At 55.1% G+C, this 20,442-nt stretch overlaps 1 protein-coding gene across 18 annotated transcripts in view; it reads left to right on the top strand.

Annotated features, from left to right (window-relative positions):
* LOC140427828 (uncharacterized) overlaps positions 1-20,442 on the top strand; it is a 507,915-nt gene that overhangs the window by 61,132 nt on the left and 426,341 nt on the right. For all 18 annotated transcript variants that reach the window (XM_072513572.1, XM_072513555.1, XM_072513571.1 and 15 more), the window contains exons 2-3: positions 7,196-7,372; positions 17,459-17,536. In XM_072513572.1, the coding sequence (XP_072369673.1) occupies positions 7,196-7,372; positions 17,459-17,536 (255 nt within the window). The remainder of the gene's footprint in view (positions 1-7,195; positions 7,373-17,458; positions 17,537-20,442) is intronic.

Raw genomic sequence — 20,442 nt, 5'->3', positions numbered from 1 at the left:
CTGGTTTCACGGTTTTTAAAGGCACAAGTGAACTGCGCCATTGGGAACGCGGCCCATTGGAGGCGTAGCATCGCGAAGCCCCCGGAGAATACCGGGTCAGGCCCGCTAGCGATAAGCAAACGGTGTTTACTGTACGTGCGTTCCGGACAGCAGTGACGCTGCTGTCGAGGTGATGGAGAATCGCGGTTTGATGTCAGATTGGTGCCTGCCGTGATTACAACGTGGGAACCTGTCCTCCGCCCAATTGCGTTTCCCGATTTTGGGGTCAGCCAACCGAGAACTCGTCCATAGTCTCCCAAGCAGAGAATCCAAGCCAACAACTTTACAAATTTGATTCCCCACTTATCATTATTCCAGGATCCCTTATTTGGAAATAGTCAAAATTCACCTCTTCCTATGCCTTAGGATGCGAGTTATCTTGTGGCACCCGCCTCTGGAATTAAGGCCACATAGACTAAAGACAGTATTCATTCCTTGCTTCCTTGGGCCCCTCAGGAGTTACATTCCAGTGCAAACAAATAATACGTTTTTTCCAGGTGTACCAGCCGCATTTAAAGTCACATTCTCTTGTCACCATGTTTTAACCGATTCCCATCAATACTAAAACCATTAAGAACATCCTGATGCCGATCGATTAAAGCGGTGCTTGGTTTGCTTAAATATAGGTGTCATTCTAAGAACAAATCACTTTTAGCTATCTCTTCAAACAGAGCTGCTGAATACAACTCTTAAGCAATTTAAGTTGTAAAACAATAGGTGGTCAGGGCAGATCCCTGGCACCCTGCCAGTGCCAACGTGAAGTGGGGGCTATGAAAGGTGGGGACTGAAGGGGGGGAGTTTTAGGGTGAGGGGGGTGAAGGTGGTTATGAAGAGTGGGGTGTGAAGGGCGTTTGAAGTGTGGGTGATGAAGGAGGGTTATAATGGTGGGGGGGGCGAAAGGGGAGGTGAAAGGGGTATGAGAGGTGGGGGGATGAAGGGGGTTCGATGGCTGGGGGGGTGAAGGGGGTATGATAAGTGGGGGGATGAAGGGGGTTTGATATGGGCGCATGGAGGTAATGGGGGTAGGCCATAAGTGGGCGCAAGGGGGGGAGGGAGATTAAAGGGGTGAGGGTCTCAGAGTTGGGGAGCCCTCAGTGACCACATAGCGGGGTATGCTCAGTTGGGGGGGGGCAATACCCTGTGCCGACACCCTTTTGCCGACAGAATGGAGTGGGGCCAAGTCACGCCCATGCCTGGGTGGATGGGGGCTCACAGGGACTTTTAGTGATGGGGAGGAGGTTACCCCGCCGGGGTCGAGGGTTGAGTGTTTTGTTCATGTTTGCAGGAGGGGTCGTGATGTACGTGGGTGCGACCCTCAACAGAACTTTGAGATCTGGGTGCCCTGGTCCCCTGGCAGAATCCATTGAGTGCCTTTCCGTCTGGTCCCCATTTGCCGGGGTGTCTGAGGCAAAGGGGATTTAGCCCACACCTCGGGTACCTCAGGAAACTGATTATTATCGTATGTGCTCTGTTTTTCATGTACGGAACGATCTGCCTGGACTATACGCAGAATAATACTTTTCACTGTACCTTCGGTCGCGATCTAACCAAAATAAATACACATGACAATAAATCAAAATCTAGCTGTCTCGTTCAGCAGCCCGTTCCCGCCGAGACTCGAAAACAAGGCAGAGTGCCGATAGGTAGTTTAGTCGCACCTGGTGCTTCAGAATGGCGCTCTGTTTTATTTTGGTTAGATCGCGCCCGAGCTGTATTTTGAGCGGGTTTCGGGGGGTAATTCCCGTTGGGTGTTCCGGCACGATTCCCATCGCTGGGTGGCCCGGTGGGGCAGTGGTTAGCACTGAAGCGGTGCTGAGGATATGCAGATTTGCTGAAAAGAGTGGGTGGGATTTACATCGCAAGATCGGGTTAAATTTCGTGAGGCGTAGCGAACGGGGTCTTCCGACTTTTGGTGACCATGCTGCATCTTGGCAGCTTTTCGGGCACAATGTGGCCATTGAATCGCGCCCTAAGTGAGGGATGATTCAGTGAGAATCTCCCAAAGCTCCAAGAAAATGACACAAAGTGTCGCTGAATAGCGATGGAAATCGTTTAAAAAAAATAAATTTAGAGTACTCACGCAGACACGGGGAGAATGTGCAAACTCCACACGGACAGAGACCCCGGGCCTGGATCGAACCCCGGTCTTCAGCGCCATAGGCAGCAGTGCTAACCACTGCCCCACCGTGCCACCCAGCGATGGGAATCGTGCCGGATCACCCGACGGGAGTTACCCCCCGAAACCCGCCCAAAATGCAGTTCGGTCGCGATCTAGCCAAAATAAAACGAGTGCCATTCTGAAACACCAGGTATGACTACACTATCTATCAGCACTCTGCCTTGGTTTTGTGCCTCGGCGGGAACGCGCTGCTGAGGCCGCATTTAGCACATTTCCTGCACTGAAGAGCTCCGACGAGCAGAGCTGCTCAGTGCAGGAAGTGATCGGGATGTCATTGATGTACCAGGCGGCGTGGTAGCACAGTGGTTAGCACTGTTGCTTCACAGCACAGGGTCTCAGGTTTTATTCCCGGCTTGGGTCACTGTCTGAGCGGAGTCTGCACGTTCTCCCCGTGTCTGCGTGGGTTTCCTCCGGGTACTCCGGTTTCCTCCCACAAGTTCCGAAAGACGTGCTGTTAGGTGAATTGGGCATTCTGAATTTTCCCTCTGTGTACCTGAACAGGCGCCAGATTGTGGCGACGAGAGGATTTTCACAGTAACTTCATTGCAGTGTTAATGGACTTGTGACAATAGTAAAGATTATTATTATTTTTAAATGGCACCAGGGTCTCACGATTCCCCCATACCCCAGCACATAAGGGCAGGGCACCCCTGAGCCCATTTCTTGGCACGGGCACAATGCCACTTTGGCACCTTGGCACTTCCAGACTGACACTCTGGCCTGGCAGTGCCACCTGGACACCTTTGAAGTGCCAGGCTGGCACCGTACCAAGGTGCCTGGGTAGCACCAACAGTGCCAGGGTGCCATCCTGCCTGGAGGCCGACCACCTGGGGGACTCCAATCCCCTGGGAGACCCCCAGGTACCATTCCACGTACTGAACGGCACCCGGCTGGGGTCTATTTGGTGAGGCCGGTAGACGCTGGGTGGCAGTTTGATCCGCGAAGGCAGAGGTAAGTCAGTTTCTAAACCAACTTCACTTTGTGAGACATGATGTTGTCCACAGATCGTGAGAGCTCGCAAGGCGTAATGGCAGTCGGGAAGCCCAGGGGAGGCCTTTCCCGGCATCTAACGGCTGCGTGAGTGGGTCACAACATATATCTATAATCAGTGCATAGAGGGAATGGTACAGGAAGAGAATTAGAATTGGAATGGAGGGAATGGTGTTTATTGCGATGGAAATCAACAGGTGGCAGACACCCATTGGATAATTGCGTGTTCACATATAAAGAGACACAATGTGGTGTCCACTGATGCGTTTGAGCCTTTCCTCGACTCCTAAGCCTGACGAGCTGGAGTCTATCATCAACACCAGGAATGTTATTTTAATTTGATAAGTTTCCTTTGTAGTTTTTGTTTTGCCAGAATAACCTGAAAGTTCCCCTTTAAGGGGTTGTTCATTTGTTTAATGGTTTATTCGATAGCTGAAAAGTGTATAAAGAGAAACTTGACAGTGGTGGTAGGGTAGTAGGGTCAGGGGCTGTACAATTGTAATGTCTCACTTTGTGAATAAATCTAAAACTGAGTAAACATTGACTTATGAGGCGGGATTCTCCTGTGCGAGCCAGTTCTGTATCCATCTTGCCACCTCACCTCTGATCCCGTGTGACCTCACCTTTTGTACCAGTCTGCCATGAGGCACCTTGTCAAAGGCTTTACTGAAGTCCATGTAAACAGCATCCATCGCCCACCCCATATCAATCATCTTTGTCACCTCCTCACAAAACCCGATCAAGTTAGTGAGGCATGACCTCCCCTTCACAAAACCATGCTGTCTATCGCTTATGAGTCCATTTGTTTCCAAATGGGTATAAACCCTGTCCCTGAGAATTCTCTCCAATAATTTACCTACTACCGAAGACTGGTACAAAAGGTGAAGTCACACGGGATCAGAGGTGAGGTGGCAAGATGGATACAGAACTGGCTTGGTCACAGAAGGCAGAGGGTAGTAGTAGAAGGATGTTTTGCTGAATGGAAGGTTGTGACTAGAGGTGTTCCACAGGGATCGGTGCTGCGGTCTCTGTTGTTTGTAGTATACATAAAAACAATTTGGAGGAAATGATTAGTAAGTTCGCGGATGACACCAAGGTTGGTGGAGTGGCAGATAGTGATGAGGATTGTCAGAAGATTCAGCAGGACACAGATAGGTTGGAGACTTGGGCAGAGAAACGGCAAATGGAGTTTAATCCGGACAAATGTGAGGTAATGCATTTTGGTAGATCTAACATAGAGGGAAAATATACCGTAAATGGTAAACCTCTTAGGAATACAGAAAGTCAGAGAGATCTGGGCGTACAGTTTCACAGATCTTTAAAAGTGGCAACACAAATGGTCAAGAAAGCAGATGGAATACGTGCCTTCATTGGGCAGGACATCGAGTATAAAAACTGGCAAGTCATGCGACAGTGGTATAGAACGTTGGTACTGCCGCACTTGGAATATTGCGCACAATTCTGGTTGGCGCACTACCAGAAGGATGTGGAGGCTTTGGAGAGGGTGCAGCGAAGGTTTACCAGGATGTTGCCTTGTCTGGAGGGTGTTAGCTATGCAGAGAGGCTGTGTAGATTCAGACTGTTTTCATTAGAATGGCGGAGGTTGAGGGGCGACCTAATAGAGGTCTACAAGATTATGAGGGGCATGGATAGAATGGATGGGCAGGCACTCCTTTCCAGGATGGAGGGGTCAGTTACTAGGGGGCATAGTTTTGAGGTCCGTGGGGCAAAGTTTAGAGGAGATGTGCGAGGCAGGTCTTTTCCACAGAGGGTGGTGAGTGCCTGGAACGTGTTGCCAGGGGAGGCTGTGGAAGCAGATACATTAACGGCGTTCAAAAGGCATCTCAACAAATACATGGATAGGATGGGTATAGCGGGATACGGCACTAGGAAGTGCTGAGGGTTTTGGCCAAGGATGGTATCATGACCGGTACAGGCTTGGAGGGCCGACGGGCCTCTTCCTGTGCTGTATTGTTCTTTGTTCTTTGATCCTGGACTCCTTGAGGGTTAAGTTAGCTTGTTTTTCTACACTACACCTAGGACCCCAGAATGGCAGCAGCTTCTGCATGTTCCTGACCAAGGGAAGGTTCACCAAAGAGAAACAAGAGGCATGCTTTCCCCTACCCGAACCAGTTAGGTTATCTGCATATTTAAATAAGGAATCTAATGCTTGCAACTTTGGATTGCCTCTGGTGACACCTTTCGGGACCCCCAATGTCTCTTTGACCCCATGATCTGACCTGATCACTACATGTGTGAACTTTTATCTCAGTGCCACCATCTATATAATCATAGAATTTACAGTGCAGAAGGAGGCCATTCAGCCCATCGAGTCTGCACCGGCCCTTACAAAGAGCGCCCTACTGAAGCCCAAGTATCTACCCTATCCCAGTAACCACCACTTAACATTTGTTGGACACTAAGGGCAATTTTAGCATGGCCAATCCACCAGACACGGAGAGCACGTGCAGACTCCGTACAGACAGTGACATAGCCGGGAATCAACCCTGGTGCTGTGAAGCAACTGTGCTAACCACTATGCTACCGTGCTGCCCTTGCTAACCACTATGCTACCATGCTAATGAAACCTGAGGCTCAATATCCTGGGCTCCTTGGGTCTCACCATTTGTGTGCAGGGCACTGTTCCTGCACAAGGATCGCCGGAGCTCAACCCCACTGTTGCCACGTGCAGTGTTGCCCTCATCCAGCAAGATCTCAGCAGTCAGGTGAAGGACAACAGCCAGATAGATGGAAGTTGCTTCCCTGATAAATTTTATAGAGGTGCAATGATTGTATAAATTCTAGGCTTCGATAGCTTCCTAACTCCAAAGGGGAGTGGTGCAAGTCCCCAGGAGAAGGCAGTCTTGCATCACCTGAGTTTGACAGCGCACGAGTATGATTCAAGCATAATGTCTATTAGATTTAAAGAGTCCTTCTGGACTTTTATAACCCAGCCAGAATTAATTTAAAGGCGACTGCAGTCTTTAGAAAACTGGGATAATATGCTGCCTATGTCGTTTGTTGCAGACTTCAGGCAACAGTACCGTAAATATTTCCCATGATTAACTAGATAAGTGCAATCATTTATATTTGAATTATTTATTTATTTTTTCCAACTGAGGGCAGTTTAGCAAAGCCATTCCACCTACTCTGCGCATCTTTGGGTTGTGGGAGTGAGGCCCACGTACACACGGATCTGGGGCTGGATTCCCCCACCCCGACGCCGCAATCCCGTTCAGCGTGGGGGCGGAGAATCCGTTTTCCCGCACAAAATCGGGACCGACGCTGGTTCCACTATTCTCCGCCCCCTGAAAAGCGGCATACTCGGGGAGAACGCTGCGCCGAGTATCCACCCCCTCAGGCCATTGCCTGGGGCCTGCCCCACTACTCTCCGTCTCCGACCGGCCGAACCCCTGAGGGCATGGTTCTAATCTGGTCCTGCCATTCAGGAAACTCGCGAGGTGGCTGCGGACTCAGTCCGTGGCCCCCACAGTCGGGGGAGGGCCAATCAGAGGGCGGGGGGCCTCATTTGGGACTGGGGGCTATGTGTGCGGGCGGTCTGGGTCGGGCGAGCAGTCGATGTGGGGCACTATTTCGCTGGTCCAGGTCCGCCATGGAGCATGGCATGGCCGCTATAAGCCGCCGCCGTGCACATGATCGGCCTCTGACCCGGAAGTACGGGGAACCATATCAGCAACTGGAGCTGCGAGCTCCATGACAGCTGACAGCTAGCCCCCTGCATGACGGTGAATCTGTGGCCTTTTGATGCCAGTTTTCCTGCCGTAAAAGACCACAGTTTTCAAGACGGCGTGGAGACCTAGTCCCAAAAACGGAGAATCCAGCCCCTGGTTTATTTATTTATTTAACGTGCTGGGTGCTCTTGCCTGCATTCATTGCTCTGTTGTACTGGCTCAGTAAGTTAGTTATGCCTTTTTATTTTTCAGGATTCAATATATTTTCTTTGTTTCCTTTCTGATCTATCCCCAGTTAAAAGGCAAAGCTTAAAGGTGCGGATTACTGCCAAGGAAGACAGCATTGTATTGCAGTACCTTAGCCCCAGCCCTGCCATCAAACTTCAAGGTTACATTCTTGGATACGGCGGTCGATTCTCCAAGCAGAACATCACATTGCCTGACAACGGAGATCCATTTGAGGTTGATGTTGGTAAGAACTCCAAGTCATATGTTTCCACTTAAAGCATGGAAAATTAAAACCATACGTGTAGCAGTACAATGACATTTTACAAAAGAAATGTGTGCTCATCACCTCTCCCATTATACCATCACATTTCCCTTCCTTTTGGCACCATTCGGACAATATGTTAAAATGTTACTTGGGTTTGTCACTTGATTGATGAGGATCAAGTTGCTATGTGGGAAACTCATAAAGAAAGTGACAAATGTTTCCTTTGTGTTTTAACTGACTCAAATCTGCATAAAATAAAACAATGTTAAGTTTTGAACTTAGATTCTGCAGGTTCTTTACTTGCCATTATTCTCAGCTAAGGAAATTCACCTTGGTGTTTAATGCCAGTTTTTCTTCGATTTGATATCTTTTACGTGAATGGCTTCCAAGAAAACACTCCCGTGAAACTAATGGTAATGTACCAAATTTGCAAATTAGATACAAAAAGAGAAATAAGGGGCAGAATTCCCCCCCCCCCCCCACGCCGGGTGGGAGAATCACCCGGGCGCCGCGCGAGTCCCGCCATGCCGTCCCGACGCCCGCACGCGATTCTCCCACCCCCCCAAACCTGCGCGGTGCGAATCACGGCTGGCCGCTGGGAGAATCGCCGCTTGCCGTTGGTAATGGGCGAGCGGCGGTTCTCATGGGCCGAGCGGCCTGCCCAACACGACAGGTTCCCGCCGGCGCCATCCACACCTGGTCGCTGCCGGCGGGAACAGCGCGGGAACCCTGGGGGGGCAGCCTGTGGGGAGGCGAGGGGGGTTCCTGCACCGGGGGGGGGGGCTCAAAAGGGGTCTGACCCGCGATCGGTGCACACCGATCGGTGCCCACCGATCGGCGGGCCGGCCTCTCTGAAGGAGGACATCCTTTCCTCCGCTGCCCCGCAAGATCGATCCACCATCTTCTTGCGGGGCGGCCGCAGGGAGGACGGCATGCACGGGTGACGTCATTTACGCGGCGCCAGTCGCGTCATTTACGCGGCGCCGCTTTTACGCAGCGCCAAGGCCCGGCGCGCGTAAATGACATGTGCCGCTCCGAGCCCCCCGGGGGCGGGAGAATAGGGGGCTGGGAACGGCCACCGACGCCAGAGTGAAACATTCCGGTTTTCACTCAGGCGTCGGGACTTAGTCTCCCGATGGGAGAATTGCGTCCAAGGAGAGGGAAAGTAAAAGATAGATTAAGAGAGACAGAAGGGAAGAGACAGAAGGAAAGTTTCAATTTTAAATGCTCCGTTTTTAATGTATCCAACAATAATTAAAACTTGAGGGATTGAGTCTCCACATTGGTAATAGTTAATTTTCAGTGCCAGAGTGACTCCTTGGCTATAATTAACATTTAACGCATGGTTAAAAGAATCCCCATGGCTAATTCAGGCTTAACTCAAAAATCATGGCCCTTAACTGGCTGCAAGACAATTTCCATGCGCCTCTTGACACAGACTCTAACTTTGATTGACAAGCGTAGGCAGCATGGTAACACAGTGGGTAGCACTGTTGCTCCACAACTCCAGGGTCCCAGGTTCAATTGCCGGCTTGAGTCACTGTCTGTGTGGAATGCACGTTCTCCCCGTGTCTGCGTGGGTTTCCTCCGGGTGCTCCGGTTTCCTCCCACAAGCCCCGAAAGACGTGCTGTTAGGTAAGTTGGACATTCTGAATTCTCCCTCTCTGTACTCAAAGGCGCCGGAATGTGGTGACTAGGGGCTTTTCACAGTAACTTCATTGCACTGTTAATGTAAGCCTAATTGTGCCAATAAAGATTTATATTATAAGCTTAGTACAGAAGCATCATTCCGTTATGTGCATTTTAATGGTGAGCCAGACACAGATTTTGTGAAGCTAATGGCAGAACTCGTAATTCATCCAGCGCTTTTGATTTTCACATCTGCCCTTTCCTGAAGTTGCTGTAGCATTTGTATATAAATAGTGGTGAGAGATCTTAGCACTGCTGTTACTTTGACAACAGTTTCTGGGCCAATGTTTTTCTAAACCAGGGGCGAAATTCTCTGTAATTGGCGCGATGTCCGCCGACAGGCGCCAAAAACGGCGCAAATCAGTCCGGCATCGCGCCGCCCCAAAGGTGCGGAATCCTCCGCATCTTGAGGGGCCGAGCCCTAACCTTGAAGGGCTAGGCCCGCGCCGGACTGATTTCCACCCTGCCAGCTGGCGGGAAAGGCCTTTGGTGCCCTGCCAGCTGCGCAAAACTGTCATTGCCGGGCGGCGCATGCGCGGGAGCGTTAGCGGCCGCTCACGGCATCCCCACGCATGCGCAGTGGAGGGGGTCTCTTCCGTCTCCGCCATGGTGGAGACCGTGGCGAAGGCGGAAGGAAAAGTGTGCCCCCACAGCACAGGCCCGCCCGCGGATCGGTGGGCCCCGATCGCAGGCCAGGCCACCGTGGGGGCACCACCCGGGGCCAGATCGCCCCGCGCCCCCCCCAGGACCCCAGAGCTCGCCCGCGCCGCCTTGTCCCGCCGGTAAGAGAGGTGGTTTAATCCACGCCGGCGGGACAGGCATTCCAGCTGCGGGAGTTCGGCCCATCCGGGCCGGAGAATCGCCGGGGGGGGGGGCCCGCCAACCGGCACGGCGCGATTCCCTGCCCCCGGCGATTCTCCGGTGCCGGAGAATTCGGCAACCGGCGGGGGCGGGATTCACGCCAGTCCCCAGCGATTCTCCGGCCCGGCGGGGGGTCGGAGAATCTCGCCCAAGAAGTTCGCCATCAGAGGGTCTCTGTCGGGGTTCGCCCGGAGGTGGCAACCATTCGTCGACTTCCTCGCAGAGAATTAATTGTCAGCAGAAGGGGTGGGGGGGGGGGGTTAGGTTAGCATAGGTTAGGGGGGTAAGCAATGTGGGACCTGTGGGAAAGGGAGGCGGTATTTGCATTATTTTATATTTTCCTTGGTATGCACATTGTTTGATTTTGTTGCTGTTACAATGCCAAAGAAATACCTCAATAAAATATTTATTTTTTTAAAACTTTGGCTCAACTACTTGCAATAGATAATGATTCAAGTCTGGTGATGTGCTGAGTATGCAGTGTTTTCAGAGTCCAAGTGCCAACAGGCCTTTGTCAATCCACTCCTAAGAGAAAAATGTATTTTCTAAAGAAATTTTAAAAATCTTCTGCAGCTAATTTTGACCTTGTTCAATAAAACTGTTAGAAATCCATAGAATCGTTACATTTGGCCCATTGAGTCTGCACTCCAGAAGGGCACTCTCTATCGGCCCACTCACCCACCCTATCCACATAATCCCACATATTGATCATGGTCAATCTACCTAACCTGCACATCGTTAGATTGTGGGAGAACCCAAAGCACCCAGAGCAAACCCACGCTGACACAGGAAGAATGTACAAACTCCGTGCAGTCAGTCACCCATGGCCAGAATTAAACCCGGATCCCTGTCAACCACTGTGCCACCATGCCACCTACGTTTCATGGCTCATTCTGTGTTGTTCAATAGAGTATTTTATGGAATGTTGAACAGAAGTAATGTTAGTTTTCCGGGGCGAAATTGTCCGTTATCGGCAAAAAACGGCGCAAATCCGACTTGCATCACGTCGGAAAAATGGGTCGAATGTCTCCGGCCCGAAATGGGCTAGCAGCGACGTAACGGGATCCGCGCTTGCGCAGTGGTTCACGCCGTGCAGCGTCATACGCGCCGCACGGCGTGACGGCTCATAAGGCCGCGCTGCTCCCCCCCACCCGACCGGAACAGCCGACCGGAACACCCGACTGGATGGCTGGCCGCCGCTCAGCCCCGAGGTTCCAGTCACGCGATGTGGAGGCGCTCCTGGACGCGGTGGAGCAGAGGAGGGACGCCCTGTATCCCGGGCACGGCCGCAGAGTTGCCCCACGCCACAGCCAGCGTCTGTGGAGGGAGGTGGCAGAGGCCGTCACCGCTGCGGCCCTGACACCACGGACAGGCACCCAGTGCCACAAGAAGGTGAACAACCTCGTCAGAGCAGCCAGGGTGAGCCTCCCCATATCCCCCCCCTCCCCATATCCCCCCTTCCCCCATATCCCCCTCTCCCCCATATCCCCCCTTCCCCCATATCCCCCCTCCCCCATATCCCCCTTCCCCCATATCCCCCCTCCCCATATCCCCCTCCCCATATCCCCCTCCCCATATCCCCCCTCCCCCATATCCCCCCTCCCCCATATCCCCCCTCCCCCATATCCCCCCTCCCCCATATCCCCCCTCCCCCATATCCCCCCTCCCCCATATCCCCCTCCCCCATATCCCCCCTTCCCCCATATCCCCCCTTCCCCATATCTCCCCTTCCCCCATATCCCCCCTCCCCCATATCCCTCCTCCCCCATATCCCCCCTCCCCATATCCCCCCTCCCCCATATCCCCCCTTCCCCCATATCCCCCCTCCCCCATACCCCCCTCCCCCATATCCACCATATCCCCCCTCCCCATATCCCCCTCCCCATATCCCCCATATCCCCCCTCCCCATATCCCCCCTCCCCCATATCCCCCCTCCCCCATATCCCCCCTCCCCCATATCCCCCCTCCCCATATCCCCCCCTTCCCATATCCCCGCACACCACGGGGACGGAGAGACACGGACCCTCCAGCATGCGACGCCCGCAGGATGCCCCTCGGAGGCCACGGGAGACGGAGAGACCCGGACCCTCCAGCATGCGACGCCCGCAGGATGCCCCTCGCACACCACGGGAGACGGAGAGACCTGGAGCAACAGGGAGACGACACCCCCGTCACGTGCGGGAGCGACCACCCAGCGACGAGGGGGGCAGCCACAGGCCCCCGTCACATCCGAGCCAGGACACCACTACCCAGGACACCACTACCCAGGACACCACTACCCGGGGCACCACTACAAGGGACAGCACTGCCCAGGACAGCACTACCCGGGACAGCACTACCCGGGACAGCACTACCCGGGACAGCACTACCCGGGACACCACTACCCGGGACACCACTACCCGGGACACCACTACCCGGGACACCACTACCCGGGACACCACTACAAGGGACAGCACTGCCCAGGACACCCCTACCCGGGACAGCACTACCCGGGACACCACTACCCGGGCCACCACTACCCGGGACACCACTACAAGGGACAGCACTGCCCAGGACACCCCTACCCGGGACAGCACTACCCAGGAAGACGAAATACCGGACAGTGACTCAGAGTGGATGGGTGGAGACGAACCCCCACCCCAAAGTGCCATGGACACAGAGTGGGACGAAGAGCACGACACAACGCCACTGCTGTCACCAACACCCTCCACCATCGCAGAAACACTCACCTCAGTTGGGCACTTTAGTGATGAGTCGTCTGGTACACTCACTGGTGCGCACAACACAGCCGTCCCGGTACAGCAGGTGGAGGTAGGAGCAGCAGAGGAGCCGGGCGGTCGGAGGGCAGCCCAGCCCAAGCGAACATCTGCCGCTCAGATGGATCCCGGGTTCCTGGAGTTACCACACCCACACATAGATCCGATGCAACCACCGACCCGGAGACGAGCGAAGAGGGTGACGGGCGGCTTGCGGCGGCTGCGGTCGCAGGTGGAGGAGTCCACCCGCGTCCAGGAGCTGGGAGTGGTGCCGGTCATGCGTGCCACCCAGGCTGACACCGCACGGGTTGCGTCCGCGGTGGAGGCAATGGGTGCGACGGTGTCAGACATGGGGAACGGTTTGCGAGGCCTGGGGCCTTCCGTGCAGGCGGCGTCTGTGGCCCAGGACATGGCTGCCCTCTCACAGGAGGCCATGAGCCAGTGCCAGCGCCAGATGGCAGAGGCACTCCACGCCATAGTCCAGTCTCTGCAGGCCATGGCCCAGTCTCAGCAGGCCATGGCCCAGTCTCTGCAGGCCATCGCTGAGGGCATCGGCGCCAGTGGCCATGTGCGAGCCGGCGTCGCACTGTCAGAGACAGGGTTTGCCAACCCCCTGGGCTCCATGGCTGCAAACCTGCAGACCCCTGTCGATACCAGCACGGGCCTCCAGGACTGGCAGCGCCAGATGTTGGGGGGGCGTCGGATGGCCAGTCCGTTCGCATCCCCCACCCATGTAGAGGCCTGGGGGCCATCAGGCACCCCGAGGGAGGAGGAGGTGGTGTGGTCCGTCCCGGCTCCCCCTGTAGGGGAGGTCCCGGTACACCGCGACACCTCGGACTCCCCCCCTTCCGTCCCAGGTGCATCGGGTGGGCAACGGGCAGGACAGGCTGGAAGCTCACCATCCAAGTCGCCCGGGCTGCAGCCTGGCCCATCTAGGCCAGGACGCCCCAGGAAACGGCCGCCAAAGGGATCCAGTGTCAGAGGGCAGGAATCACAGGAGTCCACCTCCAGTTCTGCTGTACCGTCTGGGGAACCACGTAGACGTAGTCAAAGGGCCCGTAAGGCCAAACAATTAGACACTGAGTAAGTTGGCACGGGTGCAGGGCACAGATGAGTTTTAGGGGCTAGGGCACGTGCATGAACTCCTTTGGTTATTAAAGTCAATGTTACACCTACAGAAGCTGCCTTTGTGCTCTGTCCAAAGCGTGCGGGGGTGTCATGTACGTTGAGCGCAAGTGTGTGTGTGAGGGGTGGTGTTACCTCAGCCCCAGGTGAGTCTGCCCCCTTCCCCCTGGGCCGCCATCAACATCCCCCGGGCAGAGGACGGGACCCTGCGCTGCAGTGTCACAGCCGCATGCAGGGATGGTCCGGGTGGATGGTGGTACTGTGGCGATGGGTCAGACATAGTCCAACGATGTAGAGCCAGGAGCTCACCGCAGGGCGGGTTGTCATCATCCTCCATGGCCTGCAATAGACACGCGTCCACCAGCAACTGTGTGAGCCCGGCCCGTTGTGCCGCAGGTGGATCGGCAATGGGGGGGGGGTGTGCATGCGGGTGGGGTGGGTGGGGTTGGGGAGGGGGGTGAGGGTGCTGGGTGGGTGGATGGGTGGGGGGTGTGAGTGGTCGGCTGTTGCCATGGTGTGCGGTCTGTGGCCATACTACCCGATTCCCACGCCCATCTAGTCAGTGAAGCGGGCGGCTATCAGTCTGTCCCGTGCCCGCTGGGCCAGCCGGTAACGGTGGACAGCCACCCGCCTGTGTCTACCCCGTCTGCCCTGACCATTACCCCCATCCCCCTCATCTGGGGAGGACTGCGCCTCTTCCTGCTGCTCCTCCACTCCGCCCTCCTCTGCCTGCGGCACATCGCCCCTCTGCTGGGCTATGTTGTGCAGGACGCAGCACACCACAATGATGCGGCCGACCCTATCTGACCGATACTGGAGGGCGCCCCCAGAGAGGTCCAGGCACCTGAAACGCATCTTCAGCACGCCAAAGCACCTCTCTATCACTCCCCTTGTCGCTACATGGGCATCATTGTAGCGGTTCTCCGCCTCATTGCGTGGCCTCCGTATAGGCGTCATCAGCTACGATCGCAATGGGTAGCCCCTGTCACCCAGCAACCAGCCCCTCAGCCGGGGATGGCGTCCCTCGTACATGCCGGGGATGGATGACCGCGACAACACATATGAGTCGTGTACACTACCTGGGTAACGGGCGCAGACGTGCAGGATCATCATGTGGTGGTCGCAGACCACCTGTCTGTTCATCGAATAGGTCCTCTTCCTGTTGGTGAACACGGCCCTGTTATCTGCAGGTGGCCGCACGGCGGCGTGCATCCCATCGATCGTGCCCTGGACCATGGGGAACCCAGCCACGGCAGAGAAGCCCACGGCCCGGGCATCTTGGCTGGCCCGGTCCACGGGGAAGCGGATGTAGCGGTGCGCCATGGCATATAGGGCATCTGTCACTGCCCGGATGCACCGATGCACCGATGTCTGCGATATGCCGGACAGGTCCCCACTCGGTGCCTGGAATGACCCCGTTGCATAAAAGTTCAGGGCCACCGTAACCTTGACGGACACGAGGAGAGGGTGTCCCCCGCCAGTGCCACGCGGTGACAGGTGTGCCAGCAGGTGGCAGATGTGTGCCACGGTTTCCCGCCTCATCCGGAGTCTCCTCCTGCATTCCCGGTCCGTGAGGTCCTGGTATGACTGCCGGGGCCGGTACACACGGGGCGCCCTCGGGTGCCTCTGTTGCCGTGGGGCCGCGGCGTCCTCCTCCCCCTCCTCGTCCTGTCGGTCAGGTGTCCCTCCAGCCTGGGCGGCTGCCGCCTGTCCCTCTGCGGCAGCCTGCGCCGCCTCTCTGGCACGCTCCTCCTCCTCCTCCTCCTCCTCATCCAGGGCAACATAGACATGAGCGGCTGCCGCCACGGCGGCCAACATCGCTGGATGATCGGAAAACATGACGGCCTGGTGGGGGGGAGGGGAATGACGACATGTCATCATTGCCCATATCCCCTCCTCCCCCCAGCCAGGTGGCATGGACCGCATGGGTCCAACTGTTGGAGGCTGGCACCTGGCCAGGTGGACCAACTCACTTGCCCTCGCATCCCCCTCCCCGGCACGGACCCCCCATCCCCCTCCCCGGCACGGACCCCCTCTATCCCCCTCCCCGGCACGGACCCCCCATCCCCCTCCCCGGCACGGACCCCCCCCCCATCCCCCTCCCCGGCACGGACCCCCCATCCCACTCCCCGGCACGGACCCCACCCAACCTCCACCCCGGCACGGACCCCCCATCCCCCTCCCCGGCACGGACCCACCCCCCCATCCCCCTCCCCGGCACGGACCCCCCCCCCCCAACCTCCACCCCGGCACGGACCTCCCCCCCACCTCCACCCCGGCACGGACCCCCCCCAACCTCCACCCCGGCACGGACCCCCCCAACCTCCACCCCGGCAGGGACAGCCCCCCAACCTCCACCCAGGCACAGACCCCCCATGCCCCTCCCCGGCACGGACCCCCCCATCCCCCTCCCCGGCATGGACCCCCCCCTCCCTGGCACGGACCCCCTCCTGGCACTCCCCCGGAGCCCAGCCTACTCTAACCACCCCCCCCCCCCCCCCCCCCCCCCCCGCCGCAAACACACACACACACACACAACCCGAGACACACCTCTCCTCACACATTCAGACTGGTCGGCGTGAACCTGGAGCACAGGGTCACGCCGATGAAAAGGAGGTTTAATTTACGTCGACGTGAACAGTCATCACGTCGACGGGACTTCGGCCCACCCAGAAGGGAGAATATCGGCAGGCCGAAAATCGGCTGCCTTGCGCAGACCCGTGACATTCTCCGACGTCAGCGGCGACATTAACACCCCGCCGACTTTTCTCCCTTCGGAGACTTCGGCAACCGTCGAGGGCGGGATTCACGGCGGCCAACGGCCATTCTCCGACCCTCTGGGGAGTCGGAGAATGACGCCCCCTGTTTGTAGTAGTAAAAACATGATGGACAGATGGAAGATTTGTAAGGTTGTCCTTCATTTTCAGAAGATAAGAACCAGGAGCATGCATTTCAGCCCCTCGAACCTGCACCGCCATTCACTATGATCATGGCTGATCTCATCTCAGCCTCAACTCCACTTTCCTCCTCGTTTTCCATAACCCTCAACCCATTATGAATTAAAAATCTGTGTATCCCTGCATAAATTTACTCAATGTCCTGAGATCCACCACAGGCCAAAGATTCACGACCCTTTGAGAGAAGTAATTTCTCCTAATCTCTGCTTTAAATGTGGTACAGTCCAAAGATGTGCAGGCTTGGTGGATTGGCCATGCTAAATTGCCCCATAGTGTCCCAAAGGTTCGGTGGGGTTACTGGGTTGTGGGGAGGGAGGGAGGGTGGCGGTGTGAGCCTAGGTAAGGTGCTCTTTCCAAGGGTCGGTGCAGACTCGATGGGCCGAACAGCTTCCTCCTGCACTGTCGGGATTCTATGATCTGTTTGGAGGTAGGCACAGAAAGCTTCAAGACGGATATTCTCCCCCTTGCAGTGCATTATTCTGCATTATTGGGTGCATTTTAGCTATTCAGCTCTATAGGAGTTTCAATTGTGACATTCAGATGTAATTTTAATCGAACATGAGAAAGATCCCCTAGCTTCTTGCATTATTGGTAAACCACGCATTCAACTGATCATTTAGCTGCAGCTATGACACTCTGGTGCTGACTTGCCTTCATTTATTTTCTTTGTTTTCAGAATTCAACCCCAAATATCTCATCGCAATTCACCCCGTGGCTGAGCAGAGCAAAGCGACCTTGAAGAAGAAATGCAAAGGTTTCAGAATTTTATCTCTTAATTATGTTTCAGATTCAACTTGTTCCAAATTCTGTTGGTTCTGCTCAGTGCTTACTTTCCTTCTTTGCTCCATCCACACAAGCTTGCACACATGCACAAAATATTCCAGATAATGCTGACAGAGACGAATGTCCACAATTTGTAATCACGCTAGTTTGTGATTTATATAAAATCAGAGCCAAATACGGTTCAACGCTCAAAGAATCCAGTTTCCTTGGCTTTCAATGACATTTGTGTTGCTTTGATATTAAATTTAATTTGTTTTTTGCGACCAACTTGCCAATATTATGTGACCAATCGAGATTTGAAATGGTGTCCAAAGCTCTTCATGTTAGTTTACTGAAAAGATTGTTACATTTATTTAAGTCAGTGCATTTTAATTGGGCCAGAACTTCTGAGGAGTGGCAATCACAGAGGGAATGCCACTCCACTCCTTTCAACTAACCAGGTCGGGAGCTGCACATTTATTGCCCGCTCTTCTGACCCAGGCCTGGTAAGAAATGTGCAGCATACCTAGTTCCAGACTCCTTCCAGTGCAGGGCAGCTATGTGGGGGGAGGTGAAACCTTACCCCCTTTTACAGCAATGGCTGCCGTAAAGCAGTAAGTGGCCCCAGCCGCTTTGAGAAGCCAGGAAGAAGGTAAATGGATAACATGGGCGGGGTGGAGGTAGGATGGGTTGGGGGTAGGCTGGATTGAAGGGGGGGCTAGGAAGGATCAGGCAGGTAGGATGGGCCGGGGGATGTCAGTTGGTCAGTCAGGGGCCAAATGTGGGCATGAGACGGGAGGGTAGTCACAGGTTGTGGAGGTTGTCAGGGGTTGGAGGAGTGGTCAGGGTGCTGGACGGGTAGTTGGGGAGTCGGGGAGGCAAGGGCTGTTAGGCATGGGAGGGTAGTTGAGATGTTGGGAGGGTTGGAGGGAAATTGGGTGCTAATTGAAGGTCAGTAGGGCAGCCAGGGAGAGGTTCAGGAGGGTAATAACCTGTGGGGTGTTATTCTGGGAGGGGGTGGAGCTCATGGGGGGGGGATCGTATGGGTAAGACAGCAGTTGAGGGGGTAAGGGGAGAGGGAGGTGGCTACAGGGTCGCCCTGGGTGGGGAGGGTAATTGTGGGCTGGGCACAGTAGTCAGGGGATCAGACATGTAGCTGGGGGATCCAGTGAGGATGTGACGGTGTCAGTACCATAGTTATCCGGGAGTCAGAAGTGGTTTTAATCCTTCTAACCTTTCGTGAGTAGCAACTCTGTTAGGAGAGTTGGAACAATTGGAAGTTCCAATTGAAATTGGAGCATTGGATGGTGCCCAGTGCAGAGTAATTGCCCAATGGAAGTTTAAACTTACCGGGCATTTATTGTGCAGTCCTTGCCTGGGAATCTCGTGGGTTGCAGCAACATATCCTCTGGAGTACCTCCTGCAGATCAGAAGTTCTGGGCCACAATTTTGGTGTGTCCTGACATTCTATGTTCACTGTCGGTCTCCATCATGCGCCTTCAAATAAAGGTGAAAGCTGTTAGACAATGGCTATTCTCCCTATATTAGTAGCCTTTGCATTTGCAAAATGTTTGGGTTGAATTTTGTGTCCAGCGTGGAGAGCCAGTGGCAGTTGCAGCAGGGGGCGTAACCTCCATTCCCATCCAGAGTCACAGTCCTGCAGCAATTTAACATCTGTTGGGCTATTAATTGCCCTGAGGCAAGACTTTAACCCCCCTTCAAGAGCTGCTACCCAATTGGATTTGGAGACAAGGGGCAAAATTCTCCGGAAACGGCGCGATGTCCGCCGACTGGCGCCCAAAACGGCGCAAATCAGTCGGGCATCGCGCCGCCCCAAAGGTGCGGAATGCTCCGCATCTTTGGGGGCCGAGCCCCAACCTTAAGGGGCTAGGTTAGCGCCGGACGAATTTCTGCCCCGCCAGCTGGCGGAAAAGGCCTTTGGTGTCCCGCCAGCTGGCGCGGAAATGACATCTCTGGTCGGCGCATGCACGGGAGCGTTAGCGGCCGCTGACGGCATTCCCGTCAGTGGAGAGAGTCCCTTCCGCCTCCGCCATGGTGGAGACCGTGGCGAAGGTGGAAGGGAAAGAGTGCCCCCACGGCATAGGCCCGCCCGCGGATCGGTGGGCCCCGATCGCGGGCCAGGCCACCCTGGGGGCAGTCCCCGGGGCCAGATCGCCCCGCGCCCCCTCCAGGACCCCGGAGCCCGCCCGTGCCACCTTGTCCCGCCAGTAAGAGAGGTGGTTTAATCTACGCCGGCGGGACAGGCATTTTAGCGGCGGGACTTCGGCCTATCCGGGCCGGAGAATCGCGGGGGGGGGGGGCCACCAACCGGCGCGGCGCGATTCCCGCCCCCGCCGAATATCCGGTGGTGGAGAATTCGGCAACCGGCGGGGGCGGGATTCAAGCCAGCCCCCGGTGATTCTCCGATCCGGCGGGGAGTCGGAGAATCTCGCCCAAGGAGGTTTAAGTCCCACAACAGCAGTTGTTAATCAAATAAATCTGGGTCACAAATTAGTGTCAGTAATGGTGATAGTGGAACTATCAAATTGACACAGATCATTAATTATTGTCTTTTCGGGAAGGAAGTCTGTCATCTATATCCAATCAGCCCAAATGTGACCTTAGACCCACAGCAATGCCCTCTATTGGCACAGCAAGATTTGCAATCATATAAAACTGCAACCAAAAAGTCTAACAAGAGAAAACCTAATGGACCTCCCAGCATCAATCTAGGCACCAGATATTGCAAAACCACAATCAGCCTAGTCAGTCCTTCAAAGTCCTCCTCACTATCATCGAGGGACATGTGTCAAAATTGGGAGAGCTGTCTCACTGACTAGTAAAACAATAGTCTGACTGAACAGCTTCCAAAATCATACCTTTTTGTAGCCAATGTCC

The sequence above is a fragment of the Scyliorhinus torazame genome, chromosome 8 (genome assembly GCF_047496885.1).
Source record: "Scyliorhinus torazame isolate Kashiwa2021f chromosome 8, sScyTor2.1, whole genome shotgun sequence".
Taxonomy (NCBI): domain Eukaryota; kingdom Metazoa; phylum Chordata; class Chondrichthyes; order Carcharhiniformes; family Scyliorhinidae; genus Scyliorhinus; species Scyliorhinus torazame.
Note: the sequence above shows the minus strand (reverse complement) of the source record. Positions and strands in the feature narration are given on the sequence as shown.